Genomic DNA, 21,268 nt, shown 5'->3' with positions numbered 1-21,268 from the left:
TCTATAAACAAATTATTGGTATCTAAGCACTTAGCATTGTTTACATAGCAGAATAAATTTCCTGTTTAACGCAATGTCAGGCATGAAAATGTTTTGTTTGCAATTTTGCAATGGGTTTGTTGCTGAAATTTGGCAAGTAGGTTATTTACCGTATGTAATAAACAATTACCTTTATTTATTATTATTCCCGAGATTATTCCCTTGACATCAATTTGTGATACTAAGAGAATTGTTGACACACACCAACTCAGCCTCGAACTCAGCTGTATTTTGTTAAACCTGTCTCATGTCTGTGAAGTGTGAAGTACAGAAGTACCCACATCTGTCATGACCTCATGGAGTAGAAATGCTGATCTTTGCAATGCAACAAATATCATAAACTTGGACGTCTCCTCGGACTTCCTCATGTACTCTTGTCAGAACTAATTGCTTTTTGGGTTAACAAAACAAAAGGGTTTTTATAAACTAAACTCGCAACTAAGCTTATAATATTGCATACAAATTAACTTTAAATTGCAGTTTTTTTCTTGTTCGTAAAATGAAAATTCGAGTGAAAATTGGTTGGTGACATAACCTTTAATTTTGCCTCGATTATGTTTGTTACCTGAGGAGGCATGTCACAACAATAACAAATTAAGCATTACAACTCTGGATGGTAAGCCTTTGGAAAATCCGAGTGACTCTCATCTTATTCCCTTTAAAATCACTCTGAAATCTTAAATATTCTTGTTCTATGATAAATTGATAACGCACCGCAGCCTGATTTTGTAGTGTAGTGTAATCTTATCCGCAATACATTGGTCATTTCAGAAAAACCCCAGGAAATACCTAAGAACGAGCCTAAGAATTATTTGCTAGACTAATCAGAGGCTGAACAAAACATTTGACTCGATATTTGACAACGATCATCTCGAACCGGTCAAAACTGCCATAAGTGATTAGAAGAATATCTACACAGTTTTCCCCTCGGTTTTCCCGTATGAGGTTTGGGCGGGTTTGGGCTATTTGCAGGGGCTAGTGAAATCCTCGGTGAAATCGGATCAAATTATTTACTTAGTCTGAAAAGTTATAGAGCACTCTGTTCAAATTTGAACTGCAGTTCTTCTCATTTCCCAAAATCGAAAGTTTCCTTACTAAACTTTATATAAGTATATATACAATTATCGTTGTACCTACGTCATCCTTCTTTTATGACGTAGTTACTATGCAACAATGCCAACTCTAACTTTGGGTAACTTAACGGTGTGTCGTTTGTGAAGAAGACAGTGTAGTTATGGTGTTGAGTTAACTTACTATCCACATGTTAAATGAAATATAATCTTTTTTTAATCATACATATATGTAGGTACCTACTCGAGGCATGTCCAAAATGTCGAGCAAAATGTAGAATTTGTGTAGGTCTATTTGCATCCATAATAGCTCGCATAATAGTGCCACAGTTCTAGAGGAATTTTCGAGGGAATTTTCCAGGGAATTTTAGTCGAGATTGTTCCACGATTAAAAAATGCTGAGATGCGCGTCGGTAAATACGAAATTTTGCAATTCCGGGAAATAAAATAATGATAAATAAAAACGTCCACCCTAAGCATGATGTGAGGAACAGTTATCATCAACACTTCAAACATACAATAACTTATGCCAGCATTTTGAAATTAGATAGTATTTGCATTGGTTTCAAAATTGGTTTCTGTGCCCATAATCTTTTAGTTTTGGAACGATCTCTTAACGATTCTGTTTATTTACTTTCAATAACGACAGTTGGCAACCCCTGGGGCATTTATTGAATGGCCAATTTTTGAATTGTACATGGTTTAACAAAATTCAAAAAAGGTTCAAGTGATTCAAAAAAATACACAATTTTTTAATTTACCTAATCTTTTTTGAATATTTTTCGATCAATTTTGAATTTTTTTAGTGTTACGTTTTTGAAAATAAAATTAATATGCTATCTTTTATATAATTAGAGTATTTCATTTAAAAAATTAGGTTAGGCCCCATAACTTTTTTACCTGACTCCGTATACTTACTTATTTTGAAAACGGCACATTATTCAACAATAATCGAGACAATAATTATGCAGAAACCTCGGCAGAAACTTTTGTATAAAACATTTTTCTGTATCTCCTTTAACTAAGAAAATATAGGGTCATTCTGAAATGGATAATTTTTTGATTTTTTCTCGAGTTTTCTCCCGTATGTCTTCGAGTATTGACCAGTTTTGATTTTAATATTTTAATTTGACTCACAAGCCTATACTTATACCCCGACTTAAACCGTTGACGTTTGTTTCAAATTCAGATTATCCGAGGGATTATCTATGAACATTGAACTGGACATTTTAGTTGACCGTAGTGTAATTTGTCACAATAAATGTAATTTATAATAATAATAATAGTAAAAAACACAATACTCTTTCTTCTCAGAAACACACCACGTTATCACAACCCACTCGTATTCAACCCAAACGCAAAGCCAAAGAAACACTTACACAATAAACTCTATTTAATAAAATTACAGGAATTATTATAATGATATTTTTGTTTTGTTTTCTTCTTTCCTGATAGCGTTGACTATTGTGGCCATTAATAGCTATGTTGGTAAGTATGAATTACATACTATCCCTAGATTTCCAATGTGAGTGTGTGAATATTTATTTTATTTTTTATTTTTTCTTAGAACCCTACAAACTTCACCAGACACAGACTCTAATCGTTACTTGATTTTAATCCGTGCGATTAGTTAACCAGGCTAGACCTGAGTTCTCACAAGAAACACCGACCAAAATAATAATAATAATGCTATTTATTAATCACGTACAGTTATTTTTACAATAAAACATTGTTTACTATACATATACTGTGTACGCAACTAAAAGGGCGAAGTTCAGATGCTAGTGACGAAATTCGCCCACAAGCCCTGCTCTACCACTTAACCCTTACTATAATTTTACATCTTATAACTCATTCCAAGAAGATAATGTCGCCGGGCGTAGTGTACGCGTTTTAAAGGTGCTCTAGTGGTTTTATATTTTCGCGATTTTATAATTGCAAATACCATGCCTCTTTTCAAAAATTGCGTGACATGTGATTTGTGTATCAATTTCGATAAGGACAAGGTCTGCATTTGTGACAAATGCTGTTTGTTATATCACTCGCAATGTTCAGGGCTTTCCCGCTCTGATATTCAGCTGTTGTTAACCAGTTCAAAGCAGCGACCAGCTTTTCATTGCAACAAATGCATCTCTGAAAAGCACAGATGTCCGACTTACTAAAAACTATTTCGGATCTACAAGCGGAATTGCACCACCTGAAGCAGGCCAAAGAAGAAAAATCTCTCCTTATTGATGATGTAGTCAACGAAATTAATGATAGGAAAAGGCGTGAAAATAATATCATTATTTATGGGCTTGAGGAATCATCTAATGATAGTCCACAGGTTAAAGAGATACTTAAGGTAGTTGCTCCCAGTATATGTACGGATGACATCGGTATCATCAGGTTGGGAAAATCCGGTCGTAACAGACCTCCACCTGTCAAGGTTGTATTGCATAAAAAGGACGATGTGCTTGTCGTGTTGAGGAATAAGAGGAATTTAAAAACCACGCATTCAAATATCGCAATTTCTACAGACAATACGAAAGTCCAGCAGGAACATTTTAGAAGAGTGCGCGCCGAACTTGAGCAAAGGAAAATGAAGGGTGAGCGTAATTTGTTCATAAAATACGTTTATGGAACACCTACCATTGCCGTTTCAAAAAACGTGAATTAAAAATAGGCCATGTTAACATAAGATCAATCAGGAAGAATTTTTTAAGTTTAAAGGATTATATAATAGACAATGATTCGGATATTATTGGTGTTTCTGAAACTTTTCTTGACGCAAGTTACGTTGATAAATATTTAAATATAAACAATTACAATTTAGTCAGATCGGATCGCTTAACTTTTGGTGGAGGGGTTGCTATTTATTTAAAGTCGTCTTATACCTTTCAAGTAATTCCATTTGACGACAATTATGAATCGATTGATCATTTATGGTTGATGGTTACAATTAATAAATTGAAAGTGGTCATTGGAGTCATTTACGTACAGCCGAGTGCAAATATTCAATTTTTTAACGATCTAACACTTATTATCGAACAGATCTATCTTAGATCACAATTGATAATCTTAATGGGGGATCTAAATGTTAATCTGTTGTGCAAACATGCTAGTGAAAGTAAAAGACTATTGTCACTGTTTTCCAATTTCGATTTAGTGCAATTAATCAATGAACCGACAAGAATTACTCCTAAAACTGCTTCATTGCTTGATGTTATTTGTGTAACTAATAGTTTTACTATAAATTCAAGTGGAACATTCGATTTACTTAACAATACAGACCATTTGCTAACTTTTTGTAACATTGGTGTTTCTTCCAAGGTAAAACAATCACACAACTTCACCTTCAGAAATTTTAAGAAGATTGATATTGACTCTTTTGTTCTTGATGCTGAACGCATTAACTGGCAACTGATTGATCAGTGCGAGGACCTCAATAAAGGTGCTAAAATGCTTAATGATTTTATTCTTGAGTTGTTCGATCTACACGCTCCTTTTATCAAAATTACGCCAAGGAAAAATTATAAGCCCTACATCACCCATAACATTATTGAAATGATTCGATTAAGAAACAAGGCACACAGGATTTTTTTAAAGAAAAGAACTGAAGCAAGTCGGCAATATTACTGCGAGATAAGAAATTATGTTAAGTCAGCGATAACTCGTGAAAAGAAGGCATTTGTGCAATACATGTTGAATTCCAACAAAAGTAATTCGAGAAAAGTGTGGTATCACTTGCAACAGTTGGGTGTACGTACAAAGAAGAGTGCTACAAACGAGATACCTGCATCTTTACAAGACCCCGCGACCATGAATGAGTACTTTTTAAATATTGCTGGTGATTCAACAATCGATTTGAATTTGATTCAGTTTTTCAATAGCACGGTGAGGTGTAAAAATGCATCTTTCACTTTTAATTCGATTACCGAGCAAGATATATATAGCGCGTTAAAAAACATTTCGTCGAAAGCCTTTGGGCCAGATAATCTCAACATAACCATGATAATTCTAATCATTCCGCACTGTTTGGATTCTGTTCTAAAGTTGTTTAATAATTGCTTACGTGATGGCATTTTTCCACAAATTTGGAAGATCGCTGATATCTTACCTCTAGCTAAAGTCGCAAATCCCACAACTTACAACGACCTACGGCCTATATCTTTACTGTCGCCATTTGCGAAAATCTTTGAAAAAATACTTGCTGCACAAATTACAAAGTATTTGGAACATTACAGCATCATACCTGCAAACCAATCTGCTTATAGAAAAAAATACGGTACCTACCAATACTGCCCTCTTGAAAGTCATGACTGACATCTCATATAGTTATGATAAGTCGCTATGTACCATTTTAATTCTACTCGACCAAAGCAGAGCATTCGATTTGGTAAACCATCAGTTGCTTGTAGCCAAATTGCGGCATCTCGGATTCGACAATAGCAGTTTAACATGGTTTCAAGCTTATCTGAACGATCGTTTTCAAAGAGTTAGTCTTTCAAGTGCATCGTCAAGTTATATGAAGATTGATAGGGGTGTTCCGCAAGGAAGCGTGCTCGGTCCCTTACTTTTTTCAGTGTTTACCTACGACTCACCTACATGTCTTCAACACCTTCAATATCATCTTTATGCTGATGATCTACAGCTATACATGGAATGTAATGAATCGAATGTGGAAGATCTTCTCAACATGCAAACGTGGTGTGAAAAGAACGGCTTAAAATTAAATCCCATGAAATCTACAGCCATTTGTGTCGGTCCCGAACGAAAGTCAGACATTGTGTGTAGTTTCCAATTAACTCTTATGAACGATTCCATTACATGGTCTAATAGTGTTAAAAATTTGGGTCTTACATTAGATACTAGGTTAAGTTTTAGTCAACATGTAAATAACGTAGTCAGACTGTCGTTTCTTAAGCTCAAGTCTATTTATCACTTGAAGTTTCTGCTCAGTGAAGCCGTTAAAAACAAGATAGTTAAATCCATAATTTATCCTCATATTGACTATTGCTGTATGGTGTACTATTTTTTTCTTACAAAGAGTGATCAAGCTAAATTGCAAAAAATTCAAAATTCGTGCATAAGATTTATTTGTAATGTACCGTTTAGAGAGCATGTTACGCCCTATTACCAGAAACTGAACGAGTTGAAAATTAATTGTCGGGTCAGATATCTATACACGTTATTTTTATATAAATTGTTACAATGCAAAGTACCACTGTATTTATGTCAACTGCTAATTAGAAGGTCTGTCGTGCATAACTTAAATTTAAGGGTTAATTCCTTCACAATACCAAGGCACAATACTAAAAAATTTCAAGGCTGTTTCGCTTATATGGCACCGTCCCTGTTAAATTGTAGATTGGATAAACTTAACAAGAATTATATACAGTTCGCAAAATCGACTAAAGAACTATATCTAAGCAATAATTTTTAGTTTTGTGAGGCGATTTTTTTCTCTTTTTGGTTTTTAAAGGGTGAATTGAAAAACGGCATTGCCGAATTCATTCTTTTTTGTTGTTATATTTTTGTTTTGTTTTATTTTTAAAGCTCAAATAAACTTTATTATTATTATTATTATTATTATTATTATTATTATAACTATAAATGAACGTCAAATGACTGAAAAATTATAATTAAAACCATTTATCTTGTACGAGTGCAAAAAAAACAAAAAATAAACGTAATATCGTATTTGGATCGAATACATACATTAATCATTGTTGAAAGATAAAATCATAAAATGATAAAGAAATTTCTATTGAAAGAGGAAAAAGAGAAAGAAAAAAAAACAAAAACAAAGCCAAACAAGAAGCGTATTCTGTAACAAAATTGGTACTGAAGATTAATATGATTTAAATTTATTACGAATGATTTTGAGAATTGATTAAGAAACTGTGTAACTGAATTTTAAAGGACCTAACAGATAACTTTTTTAGATTACTCGGCAAATCATTATAATTACAGCTTCGCAATATTATAGGTAAAGGACCTTTCAAATAGTGCTGTTTTGTGGAAGGGAGGTGTAATCAAGAGATTGAATCTAGGGTTCGAGCTAAAATGGATCTTACTATACAAATACCTTGGTGTTTTGCTCCAGATTAGATTATTTTGTGAAATAAAACTAGAGAATGGTATTTCCTTCTGTTCGCCATATTTAACCATTTCAGATCAGATAATCTATGGGAAATGCGATCATATTTTCTTATTCCGAATATCAGACGCATACAACAATTTTGCATTCGTTGTATACGTCTAACATCGGTACTGTCAAGGCGTGCACCATACACCGAATCGCAGTAGTTAAAATGAGACAGCACTATTGAGTCACATAATATACTTTTTACTTTTTTATTGAGTATGTGTCTGTTATTATATATCAGTTTTAGGTTGGTAAACGCGTTAGATATAATAGAGGTTATATGGCGTTTAAATCGTAATCCGGAATCAATATATAAACCCAGACTTTTAACACAATCTACGTTTGACAATTGATTGTCTTTGACTTTCACACAAATCTCATGTTTTGCAATATTTCGGGTATTTATCTTGCCAAATAAAATCGTAGAAGATTTTACAGGATTGATTTGCAGCCCATGTTCTTCAGATAACTTCACAAGAGTTTGAATGTCCTCATTTATATATTGTTGTGTTATTTTGTTTTAGTTGTAACTTGAAAGAAATTATAGAGCGTCTGGATGTGACAATTTTGTTTAGTTCAATTAATTAACCGGGGGGGTTATTAATAATTTGAGACACAGGATTGCGTAAATTTCATGTTATAGTTTTGGTTCAATTTCTTAGAAGTGTTCTGTTTTTATTTTATTCCTAGAATTTTTTTTTCGATGTAAATTTCTTTTTAAATTTTATTTGCCGTTAACGAGGTATAGCGCGAAGTAGAGATAAGGTTCTTCGCAGAATTGCCGGGCGTACGTGCCGTTTAGCAAGAAGTTGAAAAATCGACGCTTCGCGTGATTGGAGGACGGGATGTTGAAGAAAGGAGAAGGGCTTTTGGCTTAAATAGAAAATTTTTGAAGAGAGCGGGGCTTTTTGGTCGTTACAAAGCCAACCGGCGCTTCTTCGGTTACGTTATTTTTGAATTTTGTGGAAGTTTTCCTGCGTAGTTGGATCCAGGTTTAATTAGAATTTTGTGTCTGCCGTTTTAAGAAGAATTATTGAGAAGTTTAAGAAGTTTGTCGTCGTCCTGTTTTTTTTTTATTTTGCGGAAACACGGAAGTTTTGAATTTGTGGGTACCCGAAGAGAGAAGACGTCGGTGTTTGAGTGGTTGGTTTACGTGATTGTGTACGGATACCTCTTTTTATCGGAATACGTTATTCGGACTAATTTTAAAAGTAAGTAGTAGTTAGTGTTTTGTTTTGTCATGTTTTTTTTTTGTAATGTTTGAGTAATTTGTTTTTTTTTGTGTGTGTCATTTATCTGTTTAAAATTGTAACATTTTGTAAAACAGAAATTTACGCAATTTTTTGTTTGAAATTAAACCAGTCATTGCAATCCAGGTTTTGTTTATTAGAGTCAAGGAGAGGTAATTGTCGGCGTCTCTTACTTTGTTTCAAGTTGATTAAATCTGGGGGTAAAGTTTCATATTGGAATTTAAGGATTTGGTTAAGCCACCTATTTATGTCATTGTTGGAATGCTGTAGGGTGGCAGAATCCAGCTGGACCTTGAGATGCGGATAAAAATTTTGTTTTCATTTTAATTACAACTGAGCTAGCTAGAGGTAAATCGTGGGATTCCCAGAAGTGAAGGTTAGGTCTCACAACAATAATTTGGCGCCCAAAACGTGGGGCAATTTCAGGGAAACGCGAAAGTAGGTAAAAATTTTGTAGGTAAATTCAGATTAGGGTTGTTTTGTCGTTCGGGTAAAAAGTTATTTTGGTACCCAGACATGTCATTTTTCAGGGAAAAGAGGTGTCCATTGTGGAGGTTAATTGTTATAGGAATTTGTAGGATGCGTAGGCGTAGGAACTTGTTAAAATGTGACAGGAAGAATTTGGTAGGGTGTTTTTTGCAATTTAAATTAGATTAGGATGTTTAGGATAGGATTAGTTACGGGGTAGGTAGTGTTAGAATTAGTGTTAGGATTTTTTTTTGAACGTGATTTTTATTCAAGACGAGAAGAAAGAAGAGTTGTTCACGATGGGAGTGTCATCTATTCAGGCAGCGAATTTTGCGGTGTTTATAGAAGCGATAAGAGAGTTGAAGAAGGATTTGGGCGAAAAAATGAAAGCGCAGAATGCGGAATTAAAAGCGGAATTAAAAGCGGAATTAAAGGAAGAAATCAGACAAGAAATAGAATTAATGAGAAAGAAGCGATCAAATGAGATGGTAATTAAAGAAGAAGTTGAAGTTAAGGAAGAAGTCGAGATTGAAAAAGTTCATAGGCAAGATGAAGAAGTCGTACAAGAGAAAGAAGATGAAGGGATTTTAGTTGAAAATAGGGTTGAAGTAGGTAGTTATTTTATTGCAGGAACTGGTAGGGAACCAGAATTGAAGGTGAAGTTGTATTGCGTGAATTATAGGAAGTTTGAAATAGAAGATGAGAATAGGGATTTGAATTATTTAATAGCGAAGAGTTTTGTGGATAATAAGATTTATTGTAGGGGTAGAAATTTACAGGCGAATTTGTTTGAGATTAAGTATGTGAAAGGGAGTAATAGTTTAAAAAGGAATAATAATTTATGTGTGGACGTTTTATCAAGGAAAGGAATAGGCGGGAAGGAGATAGGAACTAATTATGAGATTTTAGATAACCAGATAAGGGAGAATTATTTTCAGGATTTTTGGAGGAATTTTTATTATGATAGGGTAGTAGGAGACTTAGAATTGGAATTATCGATTGAGAATGAAGGGAATTTGTGTAGCTTTGAGCAGGATGAGGATTGTAGGAAGCAGGATAAGATTAAAAGAGTTAGGAGTAGTGAGTTTTTGGAAGTAGTAGGCATTGATTATTTGAATAATTTAATTATGAGTGAAAAGGGTAAACGGATTGTTGTAATTGAAGAATTAAGAGATTATTTTATGTGTGGGATTTTTATTGAGAAGCCCTGGATTAATTTAGAAAAGGGGGGAGGAAAAGAAAAGCGAGAATGGAAAAAGTTTAGGAAAAAGATTAGGAATGATAGGGATGGTTCCCAGGCGTATTTGGTTGACAGTACAGTGCGAGATTTTGACTTTGATTTAAGATTAGATTAGGGATGATAGGTTAGGTTAACTGCTGGAATAGGTCGGACCTAGGTTGAAACAACGCCGAAGATGGTTCGATCTATCCGGCATTTGAATAGTTAGCTAAGGGTTGTAGAGTTACAGTAAATTAGTGGTAGTTCTTAAATTTTTATACTAGGATGATGAAATTTCTCAGGCTCAGCTGGTGACGTCACCGTGCGGGGTTTCAGTAATGACTAGGGAGCTGTGTTAGGCGATCGTGTCCGAATACCTAAAGCAGGTCCCGAAGTTTTTTTTAAAGTTAATTGGTAAATTGAAAAAAAAAACCCTGTAATTCCAATATTTTGTTTTGTTTTCATAGTCAGGGGAGGATTGTAATTTTGTGTTTTTGTGTTCAATTTAAAGGGGGAAAATGTTGTGTTATTTTGTTTTAGTTGTAACTTGAAAGAAATTATAGAGCGTCTGGATGTGACAATTTTGTTTAGTTCAATTAATTAACCGGGGGGGTTATTAATAATTTGAGACACAGGATTGCGTAAATTTCATGTTATAGTTTTGGTTCAATTTCTTAGAAGTGTTCTGTTTTTATTTTATTCCTAGAATTTTTTTCGATGTAAATTTCTTTTTAAATTTTATTTGCCGTTAACGAGGTATAGCGCGAAGTAGAGATAAGGTTCTTCGCAGAATTGCCGGGCGTACGTGCCGTTTAGCAAGAAGTTGAAAAATCGACGCTTCGCGTGATTGGCGGACGGGATGTTGAAGAAAGGAGAAGGGCTTTTGGCTTAAATAGAAAATTTTGGAAGAGAGCGGGGCTTTTTGGTCGTTACAAAGCCAACCGGCGCTTCTTCGGTTACGTTATTTTTGAATTTTGTGGAAGTTTTCCTGCGTAGTTGGATCCAGGTTTAATTAGAATTTTGTGTCTGCCGTTTTAAGAAGAATTATTGAGAAGTTTAAGAAGTTTGTCGTCGTCCTGTTTTTTTTTTATTTTGCGGAAACACGGAAGTTTTGAATTTGTGGGTACCCGAAGAGAGAAGACGTCGGTGTTTGAGTGGTTGGTTTACGTGATTGTGTACGGATACCTCTTTTTATCGGAATACGTTATTCGGACTAATTTTAAAAGTAAGTAGTAGTTAGTGGTTTTGTTTTGTCATGTTTTTTTTTGTAATGTTTGAGTAATTTGTTTTTTTTTGTGTGTGTCATTTATCTGTTTAAAATTGTAACAATTTGTAAAACAGAAATTTACGCAATTTTTTGTTTGAAATTAAACCAGTCATTGCAATCCAGGTTTTGTTTATTAGAGTCAAGGAGAGGTAATTGTCGGCGTCTCTTACTTTGTTTCAAGTTGATTAAATCTGGGGGTAAAGTTTCATATTGGAATTTAAGGATTTGGTTAAGCCACCTATTTATGTCATTGTTGGAATGCTGTAGGGTGGCAGAATCCAGCTGGACCTTGAGATGCGGGTAAAATTTTGTTTTCATTTTAATTTCAACTGAGCTAGCTAGAGGTAAATCGTGGGATTCCCAGAAGTGAAGGTTAGGTCTCACAACAATATTTATTGGCAAGTTTTGTTTCATAGTCAAAGAAATCAAATTGTATTTGTGTGTCATCAGCATATTGATGAAATGTAGTGTATTTCAGTGATTTACCAAAATTAAAAGTGTAAATAATAAATAACAGCGGTCCGAGTACGGAACCCTGGGGTACCCCTGAAAGAAGATTAGCTGGCGCTCGTGATTGATAGTGTCAAAGGCCTTGGAGAAATCGAGTTGACCTAGAGATGATAGTTTTGCTGAGTCTAGGGCAGTCAGTATGTTGTCTGTAATATTAAGTAGCGACGTGGCACAGCTGTAACCCTGTCGAAATCCAGATTGAGTAGGTGGTAAGATATCAAAGCAAGTAAAATATTGCTTAATCTGGTCAGTCATAATTTTCTCCAAGACCTTTGACAGCACCGGCAATATACTTATTGGACGCAAGTCTTTATAGCTTTTCGGAACAGTTGCCTTTAGTAATGGAATAATTTTGGCCTTCTTCCAAAGTTTTGGAAATTCGTTATGTCTTAAACAATAATTTATCAGGTACGTTAAATAAGGTGTAATACAGGGAATACACATAATTAACATTTTGCCACTGATGCCATCAAGCCCTACAGATTTAGTAGAAATTTTGTTGACATACTTGACCACATCAAAATCTGTTACTTCCTGGAATTCGAATTGTGAGCTTAGGTTTTTATAAGATTATTATTGTAATATTGAGTTAGCCCCCCTCCATTTACTTGCGTTGTAGGTGTAGCAAAGAAATCACTAATCTTATGGACATCACTCAAAAATACTGGGATTTCGGTACGCGAAGATTTGCTATACCGGGTGGTGCCTAGCGCGACGCAGCATAGGGATTTCAATGGTAATTCCTTTATAGTCAATTACTAGCTCCCCTAATTATTTTAGAGCAAAAGTCTAAATACGTTTCTTTTAGAGAAAAAAATACTGCATCTGTTCCTCGATACTTTTAATTATAATTTTCCGTTTTTCAAAACCGTAGAAATCGACAAAATAAAAAGGTTCATTTTACAATAAATCAAATATGCCTTGGAATTACCTAAAAAAACAGCGATCACGTTCCATTATTTGCCTTTGACGTATATTAAATTTATACTTGTTTATAAATTAGTTAAAGAACTGCAAGTGCAATAACTTTCAAAATGTCCGTCAAAACCATCAGGAAAACGACAATACATTCAACGTTTTGGCTGGAGTAGCGGAAAATCCGAATATAAGTTTAAGAACAAATTTTCTTCAAATCAGTTTTTTTCGAGGTTTTTTTTCTTCGATTATGTAGGTACTCTGGTTCGGAAAATGATAAACAAATAGTATCTGATGCAGATGCAGCATACATTCTCTAAAAAAACATTACCCTAAGATGCCTTTTATTGCGTCGGTTAGTTGAAACAGAATTAAATATGAAAATCGTCCGACGTCAAACAACGATAACTTAGATGCGATGCGCTTGTAATTTGTTAAAAGATTCCAAAGCATCACTGATTTATATAAATGTAATTTTTTATCGATTTTTTATTTTCTCGATTTCTACGGGTTTGAAAAATGGAAAATTATAAGTAATAGTATGAACAGATGCAGCATTTTTTTCTCTAAAAAAACGTATTTAGACTTTTGCTCTAAAATAATTTGGGGAGCTAGTAATTGACTATAAAGAAATTACCATTGAAATCCCTATGCTGCGTTGCGCTAGGCACCACCCTGTATATATTCATTGTTTTTAAATCATGCCAAATATTATTACTGGACTTTAGTCGATGCTCGATATAAGCGTTTTTCTCTTTTTATAGCAAGTGTCGCGAAATTACGCAATGTTTTATAGTAATCCCAGTGAGCGACATTTTTAGATCTTTTGAACCTAGTATATGCCTTGTCGCGAAGACTAATCATAAATTTTATATTTTCTGTTAGCCACGGAGCAAATGGTTTGGTTATCTTTGCGGTTTTAAATGGTACATGGCAATCAAAAAGGTGAATTATCTTTTCGTTCAAAAATGACACCATGCCATCAGCGTCTTTTAGCGAGTAGATATCATTCCAATTTATGTTGTGCAAGTGTCTATTGAAGGATACTACATCAAAATTTCTAAAGTTTCTATAGGTAATGAATTTAGATTTTACATTCTTTATCAAAATTGGATAATCACAATACGTCAGAGAATGATCTGACACACCATGCAACGTAATAATTTTATAATTAGCATGTGACTTGTGGATTGGAACAATTATTAAATCTAATAAGGAAGAACTCGTCTTGGATATCCTTGTGGGTTCATTAATTATTTGTTGGAGACCCATTGTTTCCAAAAGAGTTTGAAATTGAATGGTACCAGCATCTTCAACTTTAAGCAGGTTTAAATTAAAATCACCTAAACACACCAACTCATCAGCTGTAAGTAAAATTGGAACAATACATTCCTCAAAAGATTCAATAAATTCTGAAATCGAAAAATCGGGGGTCTATAAATAACACCAATTGTAACTGATTCGTTATTAAAAGTTAGCAAAATCCAAATATGTTCGAAACACTTAATGTCACAGTACGTACTAATTTATATTGCAAACTGACTTTGATGTATAATCCAACTCCACCTCCCCACGTAAGAGTACGTCTGTCTTTTCTTACAAAAACATATCCATTAATTGCTACCACCGAATCTAAAATAGTTGGCGAAAGCCAGGTTTCAGTAACTGCCACAATGTCGTAATCATTTTCCAAAACATGTTTCTTGAAGTCTATAAATTGATTGGTTAGTGATCGTACATGTGCTAATTTAATTAGGTTAGTAGATGTCATCATTACACGAAAATAAGTGTAGTCATTGTCATTATACTCATACAAATTGGATATATTTCAAAATTACAAAATTGAACAATGAGCTGAGCAAATAAATTACAATTGAAGTGAGCTTTGATATAGAAAAAGCATACCCACACAAACAATGCATATTGTGTTATATATAGTATATAAACATTCACAATAAATAACTAAGAATTTACAAATTTTATAGTTCAATGTACATCATTTAAACAGTCTGTATCTCGGTCTGTATTAAATATGTGAAATACCTTGGAGTTATCATTCATACGCATAAAAATTTTCCCATTACGCACCCAAAGATATTTAATGTCATGCGTCTTTTTGTACTCTCTACACTTTGAAAATAACTGTCTGTTGTCATACGGTAGAGAATCATTGAAATAGATAGGCTTTGTTGCACTTTGACCTATGCCTGTGATTAAATCCTTAAGGAACCCGGTATCAAAATTTCTTCTCACTCTTCTCGCTTTCATGAACTCGTCCTTGGCGATGCGACTTACAAATTTGACGATTATTCCACGAGGATCATTTGGTCTATTAGCGTTTTGCCTCAAACGATGAGTAGCGTCGATCATATTTTTTTCTATGTGGTAACCAACAGCTTCGCCAATAATTTGCACGGTGCGAAGAACATCTTCATTTTTAATTTCTGGTATACCGTAGATCTCCACCGAATTTAATCTAGCATATTGGTTGGTATCGTTGATCTGCTTTTTGAGTTCCAGGTTCTCTCTCTTTAAGGTCGCATTTTGCAATGATAGCTGCTCTCTAAACAATTGCTAATTGTAATCTCTTGCGCTTTTAAGAGATTGTTGTTCTCTTCGACTCTCAAATGGCACACTTCAATGGAGTTGCAAATACTACTGTGCTTTAAAGATAACTCTCGCAACTCTTTCATGATGTCACTTAACGTAACATTTTCTTGAGTGTTCGCAGACAAACACAGGGCACATTTAAAAAACGAGCGGACGGACGGACGGACAGCCGGACGGACGGACGGACGGACAAAGTGGCCACAATAGCGCATTTTTTTTTTATTTTTGTGGAAATGCGCTAAAAATCTCCTTACCCGACAGCAGCAAATCGACCGTTTGCGGTGTAACATTGGCACATTTGTCATGGAAATTTTTACGACATGTGTTACATTGAACAGCATGTCTGATCGATTCAATTTTATTATTACATACATTGCACTCTGACATGATTAGAATTTTAAAAATTAGGTTTAAAACGAAAACTTGCATGCGGAGCGCTATCGATACAACCTTTCACTTGCACGTTCAAACGACGAATTTACGAGGTATTTTAGGTTATAAATGATGACAACCGAGCACTGTAGTCAGCGCGCTAATTTTTTTAAATATAAGTACATGTCGACTGTCGAGGTACATGTAATTGAATAAGTTACTCACGGGCGACCTCACTCGGTTACTCAGTTACATTTAAAACCTCGTTTAAATCGTTAGACCAATTACAACTACCGACACTACTGGTGTACGCGGACGACCTACTCGTAATAGAGGCTACGGCTACATTAGCGACGTTTCAGAGCAGATCAGACCAGCACCAGATCCGACCAGATAAGTGGCTACAGTTGTCCCTTCAGACAGCGACAGACATGTTTTCACCAAACACATACGTGTACGTGTACGTTCCGACGGTCTGTATGAATCAAACGTGTTTGATATTTTCTCAGACTACCACCGTAAATTGACTTGAGACAATGGATAAATCACTTTTAATCGACCTCATCAGAGGAAATCCACCTCTTTGGGATCAACGGGATAAAAGATAGGGATATGGCCTTATTTAGCAAACGCCATTTAGCACATAAAATACCAACCTTACCAAATAATAATAACCACGTGTTTACTCGTTGGGTGGGTATCTACATATCCGCTACAAATGGAGCCACTACATCGGACGTGTCTGATCTGATCTGACCTTGTCTGGTCCGGTCTGGTCAGATCGGGTCTGATCTGATCTGAACCGGTGACAATGGAGCCTTAGACTTAAGAAGACATTGAGGACTTCGTCCAAACCAGCGAGGTATACCTGGAAATGTTCGACTCACAAATAAACAACGAAAAGAGCTACATGGTGTTAAGGGATCCAAGAAGCAACACCCAATACAAAGAAAGGGACAAGATCGCAATAGCCGGGAAGGAGATAACTATGAAGCACAAGATTAAATATCTGGGAGCGTACATAAGCAGCACACCTAGCAGGCACAACACAGTGAAAGACAGAATAACCAACGCATTCAGAATCACACACGGAATTCGGAACTTTATACGAGAGAAGAAAATACCGGACAGCTTGAAAATGATGATTTACAACACGATCATAGCACCGACAATCTTATACGGAGTTAACACCTCAGCGCTAACAAGAAGTAACAGACTAACTTTGAGGAGGGCGGAGCGAAAGGCACTCAGGATACTGATGGAAAACAGCAACCTTGCAAGAAAGCAGATAAGGGAATTACTAGAGGAAAAGACGATCACCAGGAGACTGAAGATGAGGCAGAGGAGATACTGGGGACATATAAACAGGAGGTTACAAAGACCATATCCTACGGGCTGCCAAGAATCTATGTGCCTCGGAATGGAAGGTAGGTCGACCCTGCTTCACATGGAACACCACCATAGACCAAACGGTAAGGGCCTCGGGGATTCCCATGGGGGAGAAGGGAAGAGTGGAGCAGAGACAAGCATCAAATGAAGATAGAAAGCAGAAGAATACTGGAGGTGGCGGAAGAATCAGACATAAGCACAAGTAGCCAAGAGGAGGAGGAAGAGGGGGCCACAGAAAATAACGCAGGGAGAGGACAATGAAAAGAGGAAGAACATGGGGTGAAAACAGGGAAGGGAGATTAGATTGTATGATCTTGTAAGATTTTTATTACCCATTATCGTAGTTTGGCTGGTGTTTTGAAGTTGGATCTGAGTAATAGTTAGTATTACATGAGTAATAGTGGTAACATAGGATTATGAGTAATGGTGCACACTTTTCAACCAACTGCTCGACCAGCTGTTTACTCCCCGAGGAAACTGGAAGCTGTCATTGAATAAAAATGATGCTGTGTATCTGTTGACGGGGTGAGAACTATAAATGCATATATTGCTCAAATAGAAATATAATGAGAAAGAAAGTATCGTCACGCCATCTGTTAGTGGGGCCGGGTTGCTTAGTATGCCCCTCGGTATGACCCGAGCGAGGACCCGAGGTATGACCTGTATAACAAATAACGAGACCTCGAACGAGACAAATAACCACTCGACGTGTCCAAAGACTCAAAAATGACTGGTTTTGATAAACACACTGGACCAAATGTTCAAAAAACAATTACCACATTCGTCAACAAAAATTTTACACAAGTGAAACACCTGCAAAATGTTATCATTAAAATATTCCTATGTTCGCTTAAAAACAGACCTAGTTTAATGTTCATGTCGAGGTTCATGTACTCGGTCATGCTGCAGTTACCTACTTAAATAACAAATAAACTTCTCGAGAAACTTCTATTTCGAGTTCTATTTGTTATTTAACTGCACCCTCGGCTGCACCGCTTATTTTTGTATTTATATATTGCAGGGCCGGACTGGCCCAGGCCGCTAGGGGCCCTCGTGGAACCGCGAAGCGGAGCCTCCGCCGCGAGGCCCCGCTAAGCACTAACCCAGCTAACCCGAGGCTCCGCCATGTGGAGTAGCGTGTCAACTGGGTTCGATCCAAGCGTGCGGCGTACGTGTGCAATACTGTTCAGCAAGTTGTTTGAGATACAATTAAAAAAATCTGCAAATTCCTTGTCTTCTTTTTCAGAGGGAGGGGGGGGGGGTCCATGAGTTCGGGGGCCTTTTGGTCATGGAGCGCCCGGGGCCCTTACCCACCCAGTCCGGCCCTGATATATTGGGTACCTATCAAACAAGTATAATTTAATATTTGCACCTCCATTTGCACTTACCTTACCATTTATTTATTTATTATTCCTCTGTTGGTCTGGGCCCTCAACAGGCTTATGCCCAATTACAGAGTGACCGAATGCTTTTTAGAGGTGCCCCTGAAGAAGGTCTTAAGTTGTTCTATACTACTCCGGTATTTCCCTTACGAATTAGGAAAACTGACTGCACGAAAACCTAATTCGGCGTATCCGGCAGAATGCTCGAAACTGGTCTAAGGAAATTTCCATTTTTGTCACAGATCAAAAATTCTACAGGTCTACCTAAGAATTTCATTTCAACTTACCGTAATGGCGTAATGATAGGAAACAATGTGTTATACCCTCGGTTATACCATTGAATCTCGCATTGAATTCTTTATTCAGATTTATTATTCAATGGTTATACTAAGCGGTCTTCGCCGTTCCACAAGGCTCCATATTAGGACATTTCGGGACATTTACTTTGCATTACCCGAGGCATGTACTTAATGATTTTTTGACAATGATATCTCCGAGGATATCTCAACTCTATGCGTTAAAACCCATAATACCATGCTATCAAAAATTAGTTGCTGTCGAGTCACCTTTGGAATTTTTGTTTACATGGGAAATCGTACTTAACTTGAACTTCCAAAGGCGACTCGACCGCCACTAATTTTTGATCGCTCGGTATATTTTATAAAAGCTAACAACTGGTTTGCAAATAATAATTTGGAACTCCTGGAAATGAAACGGATTTCATTACTTTCTCTACTAAGAACAAGATTATCTCCGGGAAATACGTAAGGGTTGGGCATGCATGTAGATACTTTTGAAAACGTTAAGTTAGCCCCCCCTTTTTAAAAATTTTTTATGGCTTAACCGTAATGGCGCTAGCTTTAATTCAAGTGGCGCAATTGAGCTCATAACCAGATGTATCAAGTGGCACAAATACCGGTAGCAAAATGCGTTACGGGGGATTCCGTTCACTTGGCCCCCCCCAAATATATTTAAGGATAACCAAAAAACAATAATGGCGCAAAGATATCTTTTTACGGCGCATTTCAACGCATACCTGAGAGTACAATTTCGTATGAAAAGATGTTAAAAAAAAGTAACTTTTAAAAACGTTAAGTTGGCCCCCCCCACTTTTTGAAAATTTGTCACGGCTTAACCGTAATGGCGCTAGCTTTAATTCAAGTGGCGCAATTGAGCGCATAACCAAATGTATCAGGTGACCTAGTTACAAGGGACAAAATACGTACTGGGGGGGCTACGTTCACTTGGCCCCCCCAAAATGTTTTTTCGGATTTCTAAAAAACGATAATGGCGCAAGAGTTATTATCGGTGGCGCATATGAGCGCATAACGAGCGCATTCATTTCAAAATAATACGACTATCAAATCTCTCAGTGGGGGGGGGGCAAGTTAACGGACCCCGTAAGACGACAGCGAGAAAAGAAATTTAAAAATTCTGTTAAGAGGCTTACAGTAAATTATATTTTACAAGTTAAGTATTTTTTCCGAGATCTTCACAATGGGGGAAATTATAACTTTTTATTTTTTTCTCATACAGAAATGAAAGTCATGCCGTGTAAATCATAGAATAGTGACATTATTTGATAAGGAGTAATGCTTGTTTTGCGTCTTATCTAGATAGTAGGCGAATGAATTTAATGCCTACCTACAGTATGCATTATTCCTACCATGAAATGGTTTTGCAATAAATACTGATTCTTCTATCGCGCAATCGTTTATTTCAGATCGCTGATGGAGGTGACAGCTATATCGAGCAAAATGTAAACTAAGTCAATCGGATGTGTTCTGGTCACCTTTTGTATTGCTAGATACTCGTTAGGAACGACATCCAAGTACGTGAAAGTGACATTTTTCCTCATATTAGTACTACAGAACGAAACACCAAATCATTAAGCGTAGCTTAAAATCCATAGCAACGATTATTGAGACGATGGATTTTAAGCTACGCTTAAGCTAAGCTCCGGTTAAATTTGTCGGTGAAAACCGCCATTAATTTCACTTTCGCCAGCCGGCCCCGACTTACTGTTCATAAGTGGGGGACTAGCTTAGCCAGATCGAGGTAAGTTGCTGCCATTGACATATTTTAAATTATATCATTTCTTTTATTGGAAAATCACGATGACAGATAGTTATGGCGGTTATGACGTCACGGCAGACGCTTCTCAAAATTGAAAAAAAATTAATTTTAAAAATATTTCAGTAAATCTGAAATTTAAATATGTTATTCTTAACAGTATTTGTAGCTTACATTTATCATGGCAGACATTTTCATCGGTTATAACAATCTGGCAGACAGATAAAGTACCGCTCGAGCATATACGTATACATGTGTACAGTAAGTAGGTAATTACTTTTCTGTCAGTTTAATCAGCATGTTCTTGAATTTACTATTACCTACTATTATTAAGGATCCTCAGATCTAGCCTCATATCCTTTATAGTTTTGTATTGTCGTCCGTCCGTCCGTCCGCGCTATAACTCTTTTTTAAAGTGGCAGATCGATGATGCTAATGGGACTTACAGTAAATTTAAGTCTCATCAGCATCATCAGGATATATCGAACAATATATATTTTTTTTAAAGCGAAAAGAATAATAATAATAATAATAATATATTCATTGTGCTAGTACATTAAAAGTAATGTTTACA

At 35.9% G+C, this 21,268-nt stretch overlaps 1 protein-coding gene across 1 annotated transcript; it reads left to right on the top strand.

Moving 5' to 3' along the window:
* Positions 1-8,812: 8,812 nt before the first annotated feature.
* Positions 8,813-10,687, top strand: LOC116164942. The gene is made up of 2 exons (XM_031479203.1): positions 8,813-10,233; positions 10,427-10,687. The coding sequence occupies exons 1-2, from the start codon at positions 9,257-9,259 to the stop codon at positions 10,458-10,460; spliced, it is 1,011 nt and encodes a 336-aa protein (XP_031335063.1). The 5' UTR covers positions 8,813-9,256; the 3' UTR covers positions 10,461-10,687.
* The last annotated feature ends 10,581 nt before the right edge of the window (positions 10,688-21,268 follow it).

Source organism: Photinus pyralis, unplaced genomic scaffold (genome assembly GCF_008802855.1).
Source record: "Photinus pyralis isolate 1611_PpyrPB1 unplaced genomic scaffold, Ppyr1.3 Ppyr1.4_LG2, whole genome shotgun sequence".
Classification (NCBI taxonomy): domain Eukaryota; kingdom Metazoa; phylum Arthropoda; class Insecta; order Coleoptera; family Lampyridae; genus Photinus; species Photinus pyralis.
The sequence above is the reverse complement of the archived record's forward strand: the minus strand, read 5'-3'. Positions and strand labels throughout refer to the sequence as shown.